At 47.1% G+C, this 18,984-nt stretch overlaps 1 protein-coding gene and 1 long non-coding RNA gene across 3 annotated transcripts in view; one reads left to right on the plus strand and one right to left on the minus strand.

Annotated features, from left to right (window-relative positions):
- The first annotated feature begins 84 nt into the window (after window positions 1-84).
- The window catches only part of VPS51 (VPS51 subunit of GARP complex), a 20,826-nt gene continuing 1,926 nt past the window's right edge, over window positions 85-18,984 (plus strand). Inside the window, exons 1-9 of the mRNA XM_087881261.1 lie at window positions 85-452; window positions 2,216-2,345; window positions 3,479-3,625; window positions 6,738-6,957; window positions 8,200-8,956; window positions 9,531-9,746; window positions 14,243-14,461; window positions 15,978-16,090; window positions 18,831-18,918. Of these exons, the coding sequence (XP_087737387.1) occupies window positions 255-452; window positions 2,216-2,345; window positions 3,479-3,625; window positions 6,738-6,957; window positions 8,200-8,956; window positions 9,531-9,746; window positions 14,243-14,461; window positions 15,978-16,090; window positions 18,831-18,918 (2,088 nt within the window). The 5' untranslated portion in view covers window positions 85-254. The remainder of the gene's footprint in view (window positions 453-2,215; window positions 2,346-3,478; window positions 3,626-6,737; window positions 6,958-8,199; window positions 8,957-9,530; window positions 9,747-14,242; window positions 14,462-15,977; window positions 16,091-18,830; window positions 18,919-18,984) is intronic.
- Window positions 17,532-18,984, minus strand: part of LOC117657681 (uncharacterized) — a 24,924-nt gene continuing 23,471 nt past the window's right edge. For both annotated transcript variants that reach the window (XR_015730450.1, XR_015730449.1), the window contains one exon: window positions 17,532-18,979. This is a non-coding gene — a long non-coding RNA (uncharacterized LOC117657681). The remainder of the gene's footprint in view (window positions 18,980-18,984) is intronic.

Consider the following 18,984-nt stretch of genomic DNA (forward strand, 5'->3'; position numbering starts at 1 on the left):
CTTGTTGACAAGCGAGACGCCCGGACGGAGCAGCTCTGTTTACGCTCTAGGCCACGTGACGGGGAAGGGGGAGTGTTTGTGTGTCAAACTCGATCGCGCGGAACCTTTCCGGAAGTGCGAGAGAGAGAGAGAGAGAGCGGGCGCGTCTCCATGGAGACGCAGGCCGGACTTCCTTGTGGCTGCGCCGGCGCCCGCGACGGAAGTGCTCCTCGGGGGGCGTGGCTAAGAGGTGTTTTTTTTTTTTTTTCCTCACGATGGCGGCGGCGGCTCCTCAGCCCGAAGGCGACGCGGAGCCTCCGGGCGGGAAGCGGCGTCCTCACGGGATGCTGAAGCTCTACTACGGGCTGCCGGACCCGGCGGGCGAGGCTTTGGCCGACTCGGCCAGGGGCGACCTCGGCGGCCCCATTGACATCAACGGGCCCCACTTCGACCCGGAAACCTACCTCACCAAGGTGGGGGGGAGGGGAGGGGCGGGGCTGGCTTGGGACACGCCCCTCTGCCGAAGGGGCCTCTGGGCATGTGCAGAAGGCCCGCATTTCGCCCTTCCCTCCATCCTCCCGGGGGGGGAAGGGGGACTACAATCCTCCCTCCCCCCCCCCCGGTCGTCCCTTTTGGGCCATAGACTCCTCTAAGGGACCCCTGGAGGTCATCTAGTCCAACCCAAAGGCAGGAGTCCTCATTCCATGTCCAGTTTCTTCTTGAAATTCTCCAATCTTAGGTCCTTTGGAGGCTGGAGGGGGGTAGGGAAGCTACCCCTCCATCCGTCCTTATTGGGCCCTGGTGACAGGTAACAGTAGCAGAATTGGAAGGGACCCTTGGGGGTCATCCAGTCCAACCCCCCCTGCTCACGTAGGAGACCTGCACTAGGGATTCGAACCGCCGCCCTTCTGCCAACCTTTCTGATCGACAAGCTCAGCTTGTCTTAGCCACCTAGCCAGGTAGAGAGGAAATCCTTAGATTGACACCTTAATTTAGTTGGAAGTTGAAGTGGGGGGGGGGATTAACCCCTTCTCCAAAGCACCTGAAGGCAGGATGAGAAACAACGGATGGAAATTAATCCAGGAGAAGAAGCAACCTGGAATTAAGGAGAAACTTCCTGACAGGGAGAACAATCAACCAGAGGAACGGCTTGCCACCAGAAGTTGTAGGTGCTCCCATCACTGCAGGATTTTAAGAGGATGTTGGGCAACCATTTACCCAGAATGGTAGAAGGTCGTCTGCTTGACCTGGGTGGGGGGGGGGGTTGGACTAAAGGACCTCCAAGGTCCCTTCCAACTCTGTTATTCTATTATTTTGTGCTTTTCTAAGTCGTGGGCTACCTGTATTTCTATGGGGGAATACACTGAAAGGATGCAGAGAAGAGCAACAAAGATGATTAGAGGGCTAAAACATATGAAGAAAAGTTGCAGGAACTGGGTAGGTCTAGTTTAATGAAAAGAAGGAGGGGAGGGCATGATAGCAGTCTTCCAATATCTCAGGGGCTGCCCCAAAGAAGAGGAAGTCAAGCTATTCTCCAAAGCCCCTGAGGGCAGGACAAGAAGCAATGGGTGGAAACTAATCAAGGAGAGAAGCAACCTAGAACTAAGGAGACATTTTCTGACAGTTAGAACAATAAATCAGTGGAACAACTTGCCTCCAGAAGTTGTAAATGCTCCAACACTGGAAGTTTTTAAGAAGAGGTTGGATAACCATTTGTCCAGAATGGTATAAGTCTTGAGCAGGGGACTGGACTAGAAGACCTCCTCCTATTATTCTATGTTTTAAAGTCTGGACTTTGGAGTTAATAGGGGGGAGGAGCTATAAAACCAGAGCCATGGTGGCGCAGTGGTTAGAATGCAGGGTTGCAAGCCGACTGCCAGCAGTTCGATCCTGTCTGGCTCAAGGTTGACTCAGCCTTCTGTCCTTCCGAGGTGGGTAAAATGAGGACCCAGATTGTCGGGGGCAAGAGGCTGACTCTAAACCGCTTAAAGAGGGCTGTAAAGCACTGTGAAGCGGTATATAAATCTAATTTCTATTGCAGAAAGCAAAAACAAAAAACCCACACATCAGAGTCTTAGTCTTCCCCAATGAGCCCCTCCCTCTCTGGAGATGTTGATTGGGATTCGGCCTCCGGGCTTTTCTCTGCCGACCTCATGATCTTGCAATGAAGACCAAAGAACCAAGCAAAGTTATTTTCTGCTGCCACCAGCAAACATCTTCTTTTCCCTTCTACCAGCTGCGGAAGGAATGCCCCTTGGCTCACCTGATGGACTGTGAGACAGACATGGTGAAGCAGATCCGGGCGCTGGATAGTGATATGCAGACTTTGGTCTATGAGAATTACAACAAGTTCATTTCTGCCACAGGTAATTTGAGGAAGGGGATACCCTTGTCAGGGTAGTGATTTAAGAGCTGACTAGCTGATGCAATGATGGGAATGAGTCAGCAAGGTTTTTGGCTGTTATCCCTTTAAGAGCCTGTATAATAAGAAGAGGCCCTTTTCATTTATTTATTATTATTATTTAAATTTCTATACCGCCCTTCTCCTTTCGGACTTTTAGGGCGTCTCTCTCACTATGTGTTTTTTCCCTGCTGTAATTGCTGATTGTTTGACCTCTGCCTATAGTATGTGTATGTATAGTATATATTCTTTTGTAGATAAAACCACTATTACACACCTGTTATTGATGACTATGCACTATGATGCTCTGGGAACAAACATACAATACATAATCAGTGTATCATCTGACTACATCTTTTGTGTCTTCTTCCTACTCCACTATTTATCATATCTTAATATTATTGTTTCATTTATTGTAACATTTCTCCCACATTTCTTGTTTTTCTATTAATACATTTATCTATCTTCTTTCTCTCCTTTCTTCTTCACTCATTTCATGACCACATTACCCTATGTATATCTCTTCTCTAACCAATGATAAAATTGTCCCCATACCTTAAAATATTCCGATTCCTCTCTTTGTCAATCTATTCATTTCTGCACAATCCCAATATTTTCTTAATTACTTCTCCCTTTATAAGGATTTTCTCTGCTTTCCATCTTTGCGCAAATACTATCCTCGCTGCAGTTATAACATGTATAATCAGATATGCATTATCTTTACTAAATTTCTCTGGTAAGATGCCCAATTAGGAACAGTTCAGGTTTTAAGTCCATATGTTGTTGTATCGTTTCTTCTCACCATGTTTTAATTTTAATCCAATAACTTCTCGCTTCTGGACACGTCCACCACATACGATAATACGATCCCGGTGTCTGATGGCATTTCCAACATTTAGCTGATTTATCTTTAAACATTTTTGCCAATTTTTCAGGCGGCATGTGCCATCTGTAAAACGTTTTGTATTGATTCTCCTTATATGCTGGGGACAGGGTCTCGTGCTTCAGCAGGGGGCTGGACTAGAAGACCTCCAAGGTCCCTTCCCACTCTGTCATTCTGTTAACGCCTTTCCTTCCCCCCCCTCCTCCTCCCCATAGACACAATCCGCAAGATGAAGAACGACTTCAAGAAGATGGAAGACGAGATGGATTGTCTGGCCGCCAACATGGCTGTGATCACCGAGTTTAGCGCCAGCATCAGTGGGACCCTCCAGGATCAACACGAGCAGATCACCAAGCTGTCAGGTGGGTGTGTCTGGCATGCCCAGGTGGTTTTAGATCAGAGGTCTTCAAACTTGGCAGCTTTAAGACTTGTGGACTTCAACTCCCAGAATTCCCCAGTCAGCTATGCTGACTGGGGAATTCTGGGAGTTGAAGTCCACAAGTCTTAAAGCTGCCAAGTTTGAAGACCTCTGTTTTAGATGGACAGGAGACTAAAGAATATAATTCCAGAAGTGAATTTTCTTGGATCACAAAAAGGATACGGGAGGCTATTATAATATATTAATCCCCGGTCCATCTATGATAGGGATGAGTGGTGCAGTGGCCTAGAGGGGGAGCTCTCGCCTCACAATCAGGAGGCTGTGAGTTCAATCCTAGGTAGAGGCAGATGTTTCTCTCTCTGGGCACAATGAGAATATTTCTGCCGAACAAAACTCCGCATTGGCAACAGGAAGGGCATCCGGCCAGTAAACACTCAGCTGCATTCAGCTGCCCAGACTCCACCCCCCACAAGGGATTATGGGGTCATTAAAAGAAGATGATGATCTATGAGAGGGATGGGAAACAATGGCCTCTTTTACAACCTGTGGACTCTTAACTGCCAGCCAGTCAACTCCTTGTTGGCTCAGGAATTCTGGGAGTTGAAGTCCACAGGTCATAAAGGAGCCATAATGTTCTCTATAGTAAGATTCAATGAAGCATAGATTAGGCAGATGTGTTGAATTATGAACATTATCTCACCTGTGCTGCAAGATAAGAGCTATCTCATTCATAGAAAATCTTATTTTTTAGATAATCCCTGTCTTCATTACAAACAACCCTATTGTCTCACGAGACAACCCGTTGACTCCAGATAGACCTCGACTTACGACCGCAACTGGGACCTGAGCTTCCGTCGCTAAGCGGGGCGCTTATGACGGGAGCCGTGTCCAATCGTACCACCTTTATGCAAGGCTTCTTAAGCAAATCGCTGCAGTTGTTAAATGAATCTTGCAGGCATTAGTTTAGTTTAGTTTATTTGATTTGTATACCGTCCTACTCCCGAAGGACTCAGGGCGGTGAACAGCCACAAGATAAAAACACATAAATACAAAATTTAAAAACAGAATAAAACTGAATTAAACAATTTGGCTGAAGACAGATTTAAAAACACCCCAATAAATTAAAAACAAATTATAATTTGTGTTTTAAAAGGGAAAAAGGGAAAAATTAGGCCAGGCCAGCCTGATGGAATAAAAAGGTTTTAAGAGCGTGGCGGAAGGTGCGTAGATCCGGGATCCTCCGTATCTCCAGGGGGAGCTCATTCCAGATAGTAGATGCCCCCACAGAGAAGGCTCTCCCCCTGGGGGCCGCTTGTTTGGCCGACAGCACCCGAAGGAGCCCCTCTCTATGAGAGTGTACAGGCCAGTGGGAGGCTACTGGTGGCAGCAGGCGGTCCCGTAGATAACCAGGTCCTAAGCCATGGAGTGCTCTAAAGGTGGTAACCAGAACCTTGAAGCGCACCCGGAAGACCACCGGGAGCCAGTGCAGCTCGTGCAGGAGAGGTGTTGCATGGGAGCGCCATGTCGCTCCCATTACCACCCGCGCGGCCGCACTCTGCGCCAGTTGGAGCCTCCGGGTGCTCCTCAAGGGGAGCCCCATGTAGAGAGCGTTGCAGTAGTCCAGGCGGGAAGTGACGAGGGCATGAGTGACCGTACATAACGAGTCCCAATCCAGAAAGGGACGCAACTGGCGAATCAGGCGAACCTGATGAAAAATCCTCCCGGTCACGGCCGTCATGTGCTCTTCTAAAGACAGTCGTGAATCCAGGAGGACACCCAAGTTGCGAGCCCTCTCCGTGGGGGCCACCGATTCGCCCCCAACAGTCAGTGATGGCACCAACTGACTATATCGGGACGTCGGAAGCCTGGCTTTCCCCGTTGACTCTGCTTGTCGGAAGTCCGCAATCGCCGATCCTTTGACCCCAGAACAGTGCAACTGTCATAACTACAAGCCAATTGCCAAATTTGAATCACGTGAGCCTGGGGTTGCTGCAACCAGGGTAACTACCGGTTCTCTGGTCGCTTTTTTCAGTGCCGTTGTAACTTTGAACGGTCACTAAACAAATGATTATCTGCAATTCAATTTATTCTATAAACTCCGTCACTATATAAACTGCTCCTTTTTACATTCTATTACAACCAGTGTAAGATGGTTGGGCAAAGATCTCCTGGAAGAGCAATAAGGATGGTGGGTGGGATGTAGGTTTGGCATACAGGTAGTCCTCTACTTACAACAATTCATTTAATGACAGTTCGAAGTTACAACGGCACTGAAAAAAGGGAGTTATGTCTATTTTTCACACGACCATTGCAGCATCCCCTATGGTCAAAATTTGGACATGGTGGCGCAGTGGTTAGAATGCAGTAGTGCAGGCTACTTCTACTGACTACCGAATTGCTGGCAGTTCGATTCTGACCAACTCAAGCTTGACTCAGCTTTCCATTTTTCCGAGGTCGGTTAAATGAAGACCCAGGTTGTTGGGGAAAAGATGCTGATCCTATTAACTGCTTAGGGAGGGCTGTGAAGCACCGTAAAGCGGTATATAAGTCTAAGGCCTATTGCTATTGCTATTTGGCAGCTGACTCGTATTTGTGACGGTTACAGTGTCCTGAGGGTCTATAATAATTTTTGATGACGTCCTGACCAGCAAAGTCAACGGGGAAGCGAGACTCACTTAACAACTGGGTTGCTAACTTAACAGCTGCAGCGATTCACTTAACAAACATGGCGAGAAAAGCCATAAAATGGGGCACAACTCACTTAACGACTGTCTCGCTTAGCAACAGAGATTTTGGGCTCTGTTGTGGTCGTAAGTCGAGGACTCCCTGTATCCATCTGGCCGGTTTGGCATAATTCACTGGCAGATTTAGCAACCCTGCTTACACCTTGGAGAGGAATGTGCGGTAGCTCCCAAACAGAGCAGAGCATCACCTGCATCTCCTGATCTGACTAACCCTAACCCTAACCCTAACCCGGCTCAAAAACGTGCCTTAATAGGACAGCATAGAGCTGGGGCAGGTGGACGGGCCCACCAGCTATTTCCGTGACCAATTTGCCCAAACCGGCTGAATACCACCTCTGCTCCCAACCCCAGGAGTCCATGCGCTTCTGCGCAAGCTGCAGTTCCTGTTCGAGCTTCCGGCCCGTCTGACCAAGTGTGTGGAACTGGCGGCCTACGGGCAGGCAGTCCGGTACTACAGCAAAGCTCGCTGCATCCTCCACCAGTACCAACACATGCCCTCCTTCCGGGGCATCCAGGACGACTGTCAGAAGATCATGGCTGACCTCGCTCAGAAGCTGCGGGAGAAATTCCGGTAAGCGTCCAGAGGAGGCGGTGAAACAGCAGGGGAGACGGTTGTGGCATGGAAGGTGTCGCGTTCTCGGTCCCTGAATTCGCAGAGGGCTAAAATCTAACAAAATGAAATTCAAGGGTAAAAAAAGTAAGGTTCTACATTTAGGCAAGAAAAAGAAAATGCACAGGTACAGTATATGTGGTACCTCACTCAATAGTGGTAACTGAGAGGGATCTTGGAGTCCTAGTGGACAACCATTTAGATATGAGCCAGCTGTGTGCAGCAGCTGCCAAAAAAGCCAACACAGTTCTAGGCTGCATAAACAGAGGAGTAGAATCAAGATCACGTGAAGTGTTAATACCACTTTATAATGCCTTGGTAAAGCCACACTTGGAATATTGCATTCAGTTTTGGTCACTACAATGTAAAAAAGATGTGGAGACTTTAGAAAGAGTGCATAGAAGAGCAACAAAGAGGATTAGGGGATTGGAGGCTAAAACGTACGATAAAGGGTTGCAGGAACTCAGTATGTCTAGTTTAATGAAGAGAAGGACTAGGGGAGACATAATAGCAGTGTTCCAATATCTCAGGGGCTGCCCCAAAGAAGAGGGAGATAAGCTATTCTCCAAAGCACCCGAAGGCAGGACAAGAAGCAACAGGTGGAAACTAACCAAGGAGAGAAGCAACCTAGAACTAAGGAGAAATTTCCTGATAGTTAGAACAATCAATCAGTGGAATAACTTGCCTGCAGAAGTTGTGAATGCTTCAACACTGGAAGTTTTAAAGAAGAGGTTGGGTAACCATTTATCTGAAGTGGTGTAGGGTTTCCTGCCTAAGCAGGGGGTTGGACTAGAAGACCTCCAAGGTCCCTTCTGTTATTCTATTCTAAAAATAACAGATTCACAAGTTTTGCAAAAAAGCACAGGCAGTCCTCAACTTTATGACCATTTAATGATGGATCAAAGTTACTACGGCCTTGGAAAAGGCGACTTACAGCATGGACTCACACTTAGGACTACTGCATCACGAGATCCCAATTCCAGAGCTTGGCAACCGGCTTGGATTTACAACCAGTTGCAACGGTTGTATGAAAAACGGGACATAAGTCATTTTTTTTTCTCGGTGCCGTTGTAACTTCGAACGGTCACTAAGCAAACTGGTGTAAGTCCAGGACTACCTCTAAAATACGGTGGGTTAGAATGGAGCAAAGGGGGTGGGGATTATGACCTCCTGATGAGTCCGCCTGGTTTTTTTTTCCTCCAGGGACGGAGGCTCTGGCGCTAAGGACTTAGCTGAATGCGTGGAACTGCTGCTCCAGCTGGGGGAGCCAGCAGAAGAGCTGTGTGATGAATTCCTCTCTCATGCCCACTGCCGGCTGGAGGCCGAGCTGCAGACCCTGGAGGCCGAGCTGGGAGACGGGCCACGTTTAGGGGCATCCGGCCCAGCGACCGACATCCTCGAATTCACGGACCGTGGGTGCAACAACTTCGTCAGCAACATCTGCCTGGTGATCGCCTCCTACCAGGAGCTGTTCATCCACCGGGAGGACAGTGCCCAGGGCATCTCCCGCATGGCTCACGACAAGCTGGTGGCCTTCGTCGACGGCCTGATGGAACGCTACTTCGCCCTGGTGGAGAGGCGCATTCAGCTCGAGAAAGGGGTGGGCGACAACTCCCTGCTGGTGCGGGCTCTGGACCGCTTCCACCGGCGCCTGCAAGCCCTGGCCAAGCTTTTGCCGGCATCGCGGGCGTCCGCCGAAGGGACGGAGATCGTGGTGCGCGCAGCCAAGGAGCGCATCCGGCAGTACCTCCAGGCCTTAGAGAGCTTCTACCTGGACTGCCTGACGGACGTGCGCCAGTCCTTGGCTGCCCCTCGGCTGGTAGGGAAGGATAACCCCAGCCTGGCAGAGCTGCTGGGCACCATCTCGGCCTCCATCCTCAACCAGATCAAGTCAGTCCTCACGTACGTTCACCTCTTCACCGCCAAGGACATCAGCTTCTCCAACAAGCCTTACTTCAAGGTAAAAAAGAGGGATTTGTCCTTTTGTAACCCGCTGCAAAGCACCCTTTCTCCTTCTTAACCACTTTAAGATGTGTGGACTTCAACTCCCAGAATTCTGTTGGCTGGGGAATTCTGGGCATTAAAGTCCACACATCTTAAAGTTGCCACGGATGAGAAACTCTGCTATTGTTGTTAGTTGCGAAATCGTGTCCGACCCATCGCGACCCCATGGACCACGTTCCTCCAGGCCTTCTTGTCCTCTACCATCCTCCGGAGTCCATTTAAGCTCACGCGGACTGCTTCAGTGACTCCATCCAACTGATCAAGGAAGAGATTCAACCTAGAAATAAGGAGAAATTTTCTGACAATGAGAACAATCAACCAATGGAACAGAAGTTGCCTTTGGAAGTTGTGGGAGCTTCATCCCTGGAGGCTTTCAAGAAGGGACTGGACTGCCCATCTATCAGAAATGGTGTAGGGTCTCCTGCTTGGGTGGGGGGTTGGACTAGATGACCTGCAAGGTCCCTTCCAACTCTGTTATTGTTATTCTGCATAGAGCTGCCCACTAGCGTCTCCCTTTTGGTTTCCTCCAGGGCGAATTCTGCAGCCAGGGTGTCCGCGAAGGCCTCGTGGTCAGCTTCATCAAGTCCCTTTGCCAGATCGCCCGGCAGTTCTGCGAGAGTTCGGGCGACAAAGGAGGATCCAGCCCCCCGGCTCTCTTGCTGCTCCTCTCCCGGCTCTGCTTGGATTACGAGACGGCCACCATCAGCTACATCCTCACCTTAACCGATGAGCAGTTCCTGGTACAGGTAGGGTCGGAGGCTGGCCAGAGCGCAAATTCAGAAGTCCAGATTTTGCTGGCCTCTCTTTGCTTTTGGCGGAACTTTCATCGGAGGCAAATTCCGGTGAAGAGCACAGAGAAAATGGCAGACTATTCCTTGAGTTGCAGACCCAACACTTCGGGAAATCTTAAATTTATTTTGACGATAACATTACACACGACAGCTAGTCCTTGACTTATGACCTCAACCGGGACTGGAATTTCAGTCTTAAGATGGAACACTCGTAAGTCAAGGCATCCGTGTTTACCCATTTTTACGATGGTTGCTAAGAGAATCACAGAGTTGTTAATCCATTCTCCTGGAAGTCTGCCCATCTTAAAGCATGCTGGCTGGGGAATTCTGGGAGTTGAGGTCCACCCATCTTAAAGTATGCCGGTTGGGTAATTCTGGGAATTGAAGTTCTCCCGTTTTAAAGCATGCTGGCTGGGGAATTCTGGGAGTTGAAATCCACCCCTCTTAAAACATGCCGGCTGGGGAATTCTGGGAGTTGAGGTCCACCCATCTTAAAGCATGCCAGCTGGGGAATTCTGGGAGATGAAGTCTACCCCTCTTAAAACATGCCGGCTGGGGAATTCTGGGAGTTGAAGTCTACCCCTCTTAAAGCATGCCAGCTGGGGAATTCTGGGAGTTGGAAGTCCACCCCTCTTAAAGCATGCCGGCTGGGGAATTCTGGGAGTTGAAGTCCACCCATCTTAAAACATGCCGGCTGGGGAATTTTGGGAGTTGAAATCCACCCATCTTAAAACATGCCGGCTGAGGAATTCTGGGAGATGAAGTCCACCACTCTTAAAGATGCTAAGGTTGAGAGACACTGATTAGACTTTTCACGCTGTACCCTGACTGCAAAATCTCCAAACTACAAGGGAAACCCTAGATAATGCTGGTCTCTGACCGTAATAAAGATTTGATTTGACTTGACTAAGTTTGCCGCAAAGCTAAAAAAATCCATTGAGAGAAGAAACGTAGAATAAAATAATTTTGATCCCTGATCACTGCTGATCAGAAGCCCAAACCTCTTCTAATGGGAAAAACAACTTTTTAAGCATTATGCAACCGCCCGTGAGCTTAATTTTTTGAAATAAAAGCCACAACAAGCTCAGGACAGGAGAAGGAACACATGTACACACTGCCCCTTTTGCACAATTTGTCCTCGGAGTTTCCTTATTGCAATATGTCGAGGGTTGCTTGCGCCATTGCACGGGCTCTCCTGCAATACCCAACGGTGCGGATTTCCTGTTCTTGAGCTGTGGGAGGAACCCCAAGGAAAAGCCCACAGTGGGTCAGGCTGGGTGCAGCTCCTGATCTGAGCCCCTTGTGCAAGTTCTCTTCAGGATCCAGATTGGGTAGGAAAAAACTACATTAATTTTGGCATCCACATCTGGCTCGGATTAAGGACTCTTGTTTCCAAAACTAGGCATTGGACAGCATGGAGTTGACGCCTCCAACTAGTATTTCTCAACTTGATAGCTTTCAGATGGGCGGACTTCAGCTCCCAGAATTCCCTAATTCTGGGAGTAGAAGTCAATCCATCTTCAAGCATGCTGGCTGGGGAATTCTGGGAGTTGAAGTCCACCCCTCTTAAAAGTTGCCAAGTTGAGAAATGCTACCTTCCAGCACAGGAGTGGGTTCTAAAAAATTTTACTACCGGTTCTGTGGGCGTGGCTTGATGGTCATGTGACAATTCTTTAGGATTTAGCAGAGGTACTGGTCTACCAGGCTTTTAACTGCTTGCAGAGCTGTACCGGTTTACCCATTTGTTTTTGGAGGCACCGGTCTACCCATTTGTTTTTGGAGGCACCGGTCTACTCATTCATTTTTGGAGGCACCGGTCTACTCATTCGTTTTTGGAGGCACCGGTCTACCCATTTGTTTTTGGAGGCACCGGTCTACCCATTTGGTTTTGGAGGCACCGGTCTACTCATTCGTTTTTGGAGGCACCGGTCTACCCATTCGTTTTTGGAGGCACCGGTCTACCCATTTGTTTTTGGAGGCACCGGTCTACTCATTCATTTTTGGAGGCACCGGTCTACTCATTCGTTTTTGGAGGCACCGGTCTACCCATTTGTTTTTGGAGGCACCGATCTACCCATTTGTTTTTGGAGGCACCGATCTACCCATTTGTATTTGGAGGCACCGATCTACCCATTTGTTTTTGGAGGCACCGGTCTACTCATTCGTTTTTGGAGGCACCGGTCTACTCATTCGTTTTTGGAGGCACCGGTCTACCCATTTGTTTTTGGAGGCACCGGTCTACCCATTTGTTTTTGGAGGCACCGGTCTACCCATTTGTTTTTGGAGGCACCGGTCTACCACTGCCTTTTAACACTGATCAGCTGTAGGGCGGCCCTTTGAAGCCCCACGGCAAGAGTTTAAACAGTTTTTTTCCTTCTAGCCGATCAGCTGGGACTCGGGAGGCAGCAATAGATTGGGGGTGGGGCCAAATAAAAGGTAAGGATAACGCGGGAGGGGGGCGGGAGAGCCCAACTCCTGAACAAAGAGAACCGATTCTGTGACGTCATATCGTCACCGCTACCGGCTCGGCCGAACCGGGAGGAACCCACCACTGTTCCAGCATTGGTGAGTGTTTTTGGTGTCTCCAGCTTTCTATAAACACCGAGGCAGGTCTTTTTACACATACAAATAACACCTGCCATATACCCGATGGGTGGAAGATGGCAATAGTTGTCCCCATATATATATTTTAAAAAGGAAATAAAAAGGATCCTAATAATTATAGGATTTATAGTTTTAGACAAAGCCGATCCACTTTGGATAACTGCTTTATCTTGAACTATCTAATTGCCGAATATGCCTATAAGAGGAGACCCGTTTGCTGCTTTTATAGACCTCGCGGCAGCATTTGAAATGGTAAACTAGAGAAGCGCGAGGGAGTAAACCGACATCTCTTAAAATAGAACCTAGACTGCTGGCTTTGATTAAAGCCCTTTACACGAGTACCTGTGAGGGTGCGGTATGGGGTTAATAGGGCTCTGGACTAACAGGATTCACACAAATAAAAGGGGTAAGGCAAGGGTGTATCCTGACCCCATTATTATTTACCGTATTTTTCAGAGTATAAGATGCACTTCCCCCCCCTTTAAAGAAAGTGAAAATTTGGGTGCGTCATACATCGAATAGCCGTGAGCCTGGTGGCGCAGCAGACTAAAGCACTGTTATTAACACCAGCTGTCTGCAATTAAAGTAAGTTCGAATCTCGCCAGGCTCAAGGTTGACTCAGCCTTCCATCCTTTCTAAGGTAGGTGAAATGAGGACCCAGTTTGTGGGGGCAATAAGCTGACTTTGTATAAATATACAAAAGTATGAAGGCTGTTGCTTAACGCATTGTAAGCCGCCCTGAGTCTCTGGAGAAGGGCGGCATATAAATCAAATTAAAAATAAATTAAAAAAAAGAATGTAGCCCTGCCCACCCTCCGGTCCCCACCTTTTGGCCTCGGCCTCCCAGCAATTTACGTCCTTGCAGCAAACAGCCCGTCAGCTTCAGCACAACCTGATTAGCACAAGCAGCTGATTGTCAGTTCGGCCTCCCGACCTTCAGCTGTTTCAGGCTGCAGGGATTGCCATTGCCTATTGCCCTGCAAGCAGGAAAATTCCTGGGAGGCAGATTTTTTTTTCTTCTTGTGCTAATCAGCATATGAAAATGAAACTAAAGCAGGCTGTTTGCTGCAAGCAGGAAAACTGCTGGGAGGCAGATTTTTTTTTTCTTGTATAATCAGGCTGTGCTGAAAACAAAAATGAAACTAAAGCAGGCTGTTTGCTGTTTGCTGCAAGGAGGCAAATTGCTGGGAGGCAGATTTTTTTTTTCTTGTGCTAATCAGGCTGTCGTGAAAACGAAAGAAACTAAAACAGGCTGTTTGCTGTTTGCTGCAAGCAGGAAAACTGGGAGGCAGATTTTTTTTTCTTGTGCTAATCAGGCTGTGGTGAAAACGAAAATGAAACTAAAGCAGGCTGTTTGCTGCAAGGAGGCAAATTGCTGGGAGGCAGATTTTTTTTTCTTGTGCTAATCAGGATGTGCTGAAACTGAAACAGGCTATTTGCTGTTTGCTGCAAGGAAGCAAATTGCTGGGAGGCAGAGGCAGATTTTTTTTTTTTCTTGTTTTCCTCCACAAAAATGGTAGGTGCGTCTTATAGTCCGGAGCGTCCGAAAAATACGGGTAGTTTATATATCAGTGACTTGCCAGGGTTAAGGAAGGATCCCATGGTACACATGCCGATGATCCTAAACACATACTGTAACAGCTTGCTCTAAGCTGATGATATAAACACTGAAGTAACTGCTGTTTTCCCAGAGCCTTCAGGCTCCAATCTCAGGATGATGGGAGCTGAGGTCCAAAACATCTCCAAGGAAAAGGAGATGCTGTTTAAAATTCCGGTGAGCCAGAACTTCAGTTCGTCTTCCTAACTGCCGGGCTATCCTTTCTCACCGGGTCTTATCCCTCCGCCAGGACCATTCCCCCGTGACGCCGGTCACCGTGCTGTGCGCCGAGGCCAGGGAGGCTGCCCAGAAGCTGCTGAACCATTACGTGAAGGTTCAGGGGCTGATCATCTCCCAGATGTTGCGCAAGAGCGTGGAGACGCGCGACTGGATTTCCACCATCGAGCCTCGCAACGTCCGTGCCGTCATGAAGAGGGTGGTGGAAGATGCCACCTCGATCGACGTGCAGGTGAGTGCAGGAAAGGCCCAGCCAAGCCCTGGATTTTCCTGGGAAGAAGGTGAAGTAGCCTCTTTGGGCATGGAGGAGTGGGGTGGGGCAGGGTGTCTGGTTTTGGAGAACAACTGGAGGCTGAAACATACGAAGAACGGTTGCAGGAACTGAGTTATGTCTAGTCTAGGGAAGAGAAGGACCAGGGGAGACAGGAGAGCATCTTCCAATATTTGAGGGGCTGCCCCAGAGAGGAGGAAGGGGGTCAAGCTATTCTCCAAAGCACCCGAAGGCCAGACAAGGAAGAATGGGTGGAAACTGAACAAGGAGAGATTCAACCTGGAAACTGCTCCTTCCATCGGGACCTGAAGACTTGGGTGTTCAAGCAAATAGGCTGACTCTGATTCTGGGTTTTATTATTTATTAGTTATTAGTTAATTTGGTTTAAAATGGGATTTTGTTGTACATGTTTTTAACTTGTGTTCGCCGCCCTGAGTCCTTCTGGAGAAGGGCGGCATATAAATACATGAAATAATAAATAAATAAATAAATAAATAATAAATGATAGATAGATAGATAGATAGATAGATAGATAGATAGATAGATAGATGATAGCTAGATAGGATGTGAAGTTTCCGAAAGATGCCCTAATTAATCCATGAGTCATGAGCCAAACTTCATTGAGGACCCAGTTTGTGGGGGTAATAAGCTGACTTTGTATAAATATACAAAAGGATGAAGGCTATTGCTTAACGCATTGTAAGCCGCCCTGAGTCTCCGGAGAAGGGCGGCATATAAATTAAAGAAAAAAAGGAAAAAAAAGGAATACAGTCATTTATTGGGAGCACCATTTCGGCAATATTCTTAATAGATTTTAAATTGATTTTAAATTGTTTTAATTTGGACTTTTAATTTTATATTGTTTTAACGTGCAATTGTGCATTTTATTGTTGTGAGCCGCCCTGAGTCCATTGGAGATAGGGCGGCATATAAATCGCATTAAACTAAGCTAAACTACACTAAATATTCGGATGCAGTTAGAACTAATCCCACGTAAATTTACGTTCCCCTATGACCCTGTCTCTCCCCTCCTCCCTGGCCGTGTCATAAATCACATTCTCCAATTAACCACTTTGGCTGGCTGTGAAATCCAACACCCTCCTTCTGATTGCGGTCAGGAAGAATGTATGGAATGTAGCTTCAGTTAGGGAAATCAATCAGCTCTATCAGTTCTCCCTCCCTCCTGCTCATGGCAACTTGAAAGCTGTTCACTGTCACTTTCTGACACAGAGAACCATCAACCCATGGAACAGAAGTTACCTTCGGAAGTTGTGGGAGCTTCATCCCTGGAGGCTTCCAAGAAGAGACTGGACTGCCATCTCTCAAAAACGATGCAGGGTCTCCTGCTTGGCAGTGGGGTTGGACTAGATGACCCACAAGGTCCCTTCCGACTCTGTTATTTTGCTCTGTATTCTGTGCTGCCCCTGCCTGTCCATACCAGCAACTCACATCTCCCTGCCCTTGTCTCTTCTCCCAGGTGGGCCTGCTCTACGAGGAAGGGGTGCGGAAAGCTCAGAGCAGCGATTCCAGCAAGCGGACTTTTTCCGTCTCTAGACAGCAGAGCCGCTACGCGCCCAGCTACACTCCCAGGTGAGCTGATGGGGGGGCAAAGGGGGGTGGGGAAGGCCGCATAGCAAGGTTACCTTCTCTGCATGAAACACCTGAAGGTGCTCTCCGCCACAATTGGGCCCAACATTTTTTGTTTGTTAAGTGAGACATTGGTGAAGGGGATTTTTGCCTATGTTGTTAAGTGAATCACTGCAGCTGTGTTGCAAAGTGCATCTGTCTTCCCCATTGACTCTGCAAGGACTTTACTTCAGTGGTGAAATCCATTTTTTTTTTACTGCCAGTTCTGTGGACATGGCTTGGTGGGTGTGGCAGGGGAAGGATATTGCAAAATCTCCATTCCCACCGCACTCGGAGGCCAACCGGAGGTGGCATTTGCCGGTTCTCCAAACTTCTCAAAATTTCTGCAACCAGTTTTCCAGAACCTGTCAGAACCTGCTGAATTTCACCCCTGCTTTACCTGTATTTTAGGGAAATGGCACTGGTTCCAAGCTATCTATAAGCAGGCTCCCTGCAGAATTACGCTTAAAGGTAAAGGCTCCCCTTGCACATATGTGCTAGTCGTTCCCAACTCTAGGGGGTGGTGCTCATCTCCATTTCAAAACCGAAGAGCCAGCTCTGTCCGAAGACGTCTCCGTGGTCATGTGGCCGGCATGACTCAAGGCCAAAGGCGCACGGAATGCTGTTCCCTTCCCACGAAAGGTGGTCCCTATTTATCTACTTGCATTTTTTACGTGCTTTCGAACTGCTAGGTTGGCAGAAGCTGGGAGCTCACCCCGTTACGCGGATTACACTAGGGACTCGAACTGCCGACCTTTTGATCGACAGGTCCCTTCAGAATTATGCTTAGCTCTTACCTTTTAAGCTTTCAGAAGGGGAGCTAAGTTGACCTTTCCAGTTAGGCTATCTGCAATCAGTTAAATTAAATTATGATTTTAGGGCTTTTTTGAACTTTAATAGTCATTGTACGTATATACACAGTATACCCATACAACGAAATTCACTTAACACCCAAAGACTAGGTCCAACACACATAACGATCTCCAAACACACTCCCACCACCACAAATTCCCCACCCCTCAACCACCCAAACATCCACACAACAGACCAAGTAATGCTGTCCAACAGCTCATCAATGGTGGCCCTTTAGTTCATGGTTGAGTGCGATTATAGCTCTGGGATAAAAGTAATTCCAAAAACATGTGGTCCGAGTTTTAATTGTTCTGTATCTTCTGCCAGAAGGCAACAGAACTTGAAAGTTAACTGCTGTTAATTTTTGCTTTTCCTTGTTTAGCTTCTTCGTCTTTCTCTAGGATGAAAAAAAGTATAAAAAAAGTAGTACAAGTCGCTCTCTGATAAGGATATTCTTAGCTCATAACTGATGATGTGGGTTATTGAGCAGAGTAAACGCATGAAAAGCGACTGGGAGTGGTTGTGAACAATCACAGTCAACATACACACTGAGTTGTTGTAGTCTTTTACTTTTAGAAAAAATAAAACAAAGTCCAAAAACAATCCAAGTCATACACAGATATGACGAGAGTTAAAAGATCAATCCAGGGATATTTCAAGTACAAAGTCTTCTTACCAGTTGTAGTCATACACAATAAAACAGTTCTTCTTGAGTTTCAAAACAGGAACAAGTTCAATATCTAAACATTCAATAAATAGTAGAAAGCAACATGTAGCTATGATTAAACAGTGATCATGCAGAGAGATCAGGTAGAGAGCTATAGCAAACAAACAGGTAAAAATGGTGGTATATCCACACAAGCCATGATCCAGACTTCCCTTAAGTACATTGGCTACAGAGCTTAGCCAATCAGGATACAGGATGATGCAATACAGTCTTAAAGCAATATAATACCTTTCTGACTGCAACCACACATTGTTGGTTTAAATGTTGCCTGACCAACTAGTTAGACAAATAACCATTTCCTAACACTCTCAACTCACAACAGTTCATTTAGTAACCATTCAAAGTTACAAAGGCACTGTAAAAGGTGACCTCATGCGTATGACCGTTGCAGCATCCCCACGGTCACGCAATTTACATTCGGATGCTTGGCAACTGGCTCACACTTACGACGGTGGCAGCATCCCGGGGTCATGTGATTTTGCGACCTTCTGATAAGCAAAGTCAGTGGGGAAGCCAGATTCACTTAAGAGCCGTGTGACTGATTTGACAACTGCAGTGATTTACTTAACGGGGCAAGAAAAGTCGTTAAAACGGGGCAAAAGTCACTTAACATATTTCTCACTTAGCAACATAAATTCTGGGGTTAATTGTGGTCATAAGTCAGCCTGGAAACGGCTGAAAAAAAAGCCTGGCTTTTAAAAGAACATTTTTGTGGGTCACTCAAAAAAAGATCCTTAATTACACAAACAATTTTGTGCAAAATTGGAAAAGTTAAGAGGTCCCGACGGATGAGAATGTTATTCAGAAAATATTAGAATGTGCAGAAATGAATAGATGAGCACTTGCAATTAAAGAAAAGGAAGATCCTGATTATTATAGCATATGGGAGTTATTGAGAAGTGAAATATGGAAAACGTTTTAATAAAGTTAAGTAAGCTAAGAAGAGGATTGTTAGAATAGTAGGTATGTAAGTTATTAGTACTAAGTTAAGAATTGACAAAATAGTAAATATGGCTGTAAATCTTAATTGTTATTGTGCGAAATATTTGTACCCAGATGACACACTGTTTAATGAAAGATGAAATAATCAATTATTTCTTCTCCCCACACCACAATTGCGGCCAGTGCCCCCATGGATACCAATTTGCTGAGCAACATCCAGAAGCTTTTCTCGGAGCGGATTGATATCTTCAGCCCCGTGGAGTTTAACAAGGTGAGGACAAGCGGGGTGCATGGAGCCCAATTCTTCTCTTTTTCTTCTCTTCGCCCAGCACCTTCA

This window comes from Pantherophis guttatus, chromosome 18 (assembly GCF_059756535.1).
Source record: "Pantherophis guttatus breed Tessera chromosome 18, ASM5975653v1, whole genome shotgun sequence".
Taxonomy (NCBI): domain Eukaryota; kingdom Metazoa; phylum Chordata; class Lepidosauria; order Squamata; family Colubridae; genus Pantherophis; species Pantherophis guttatus.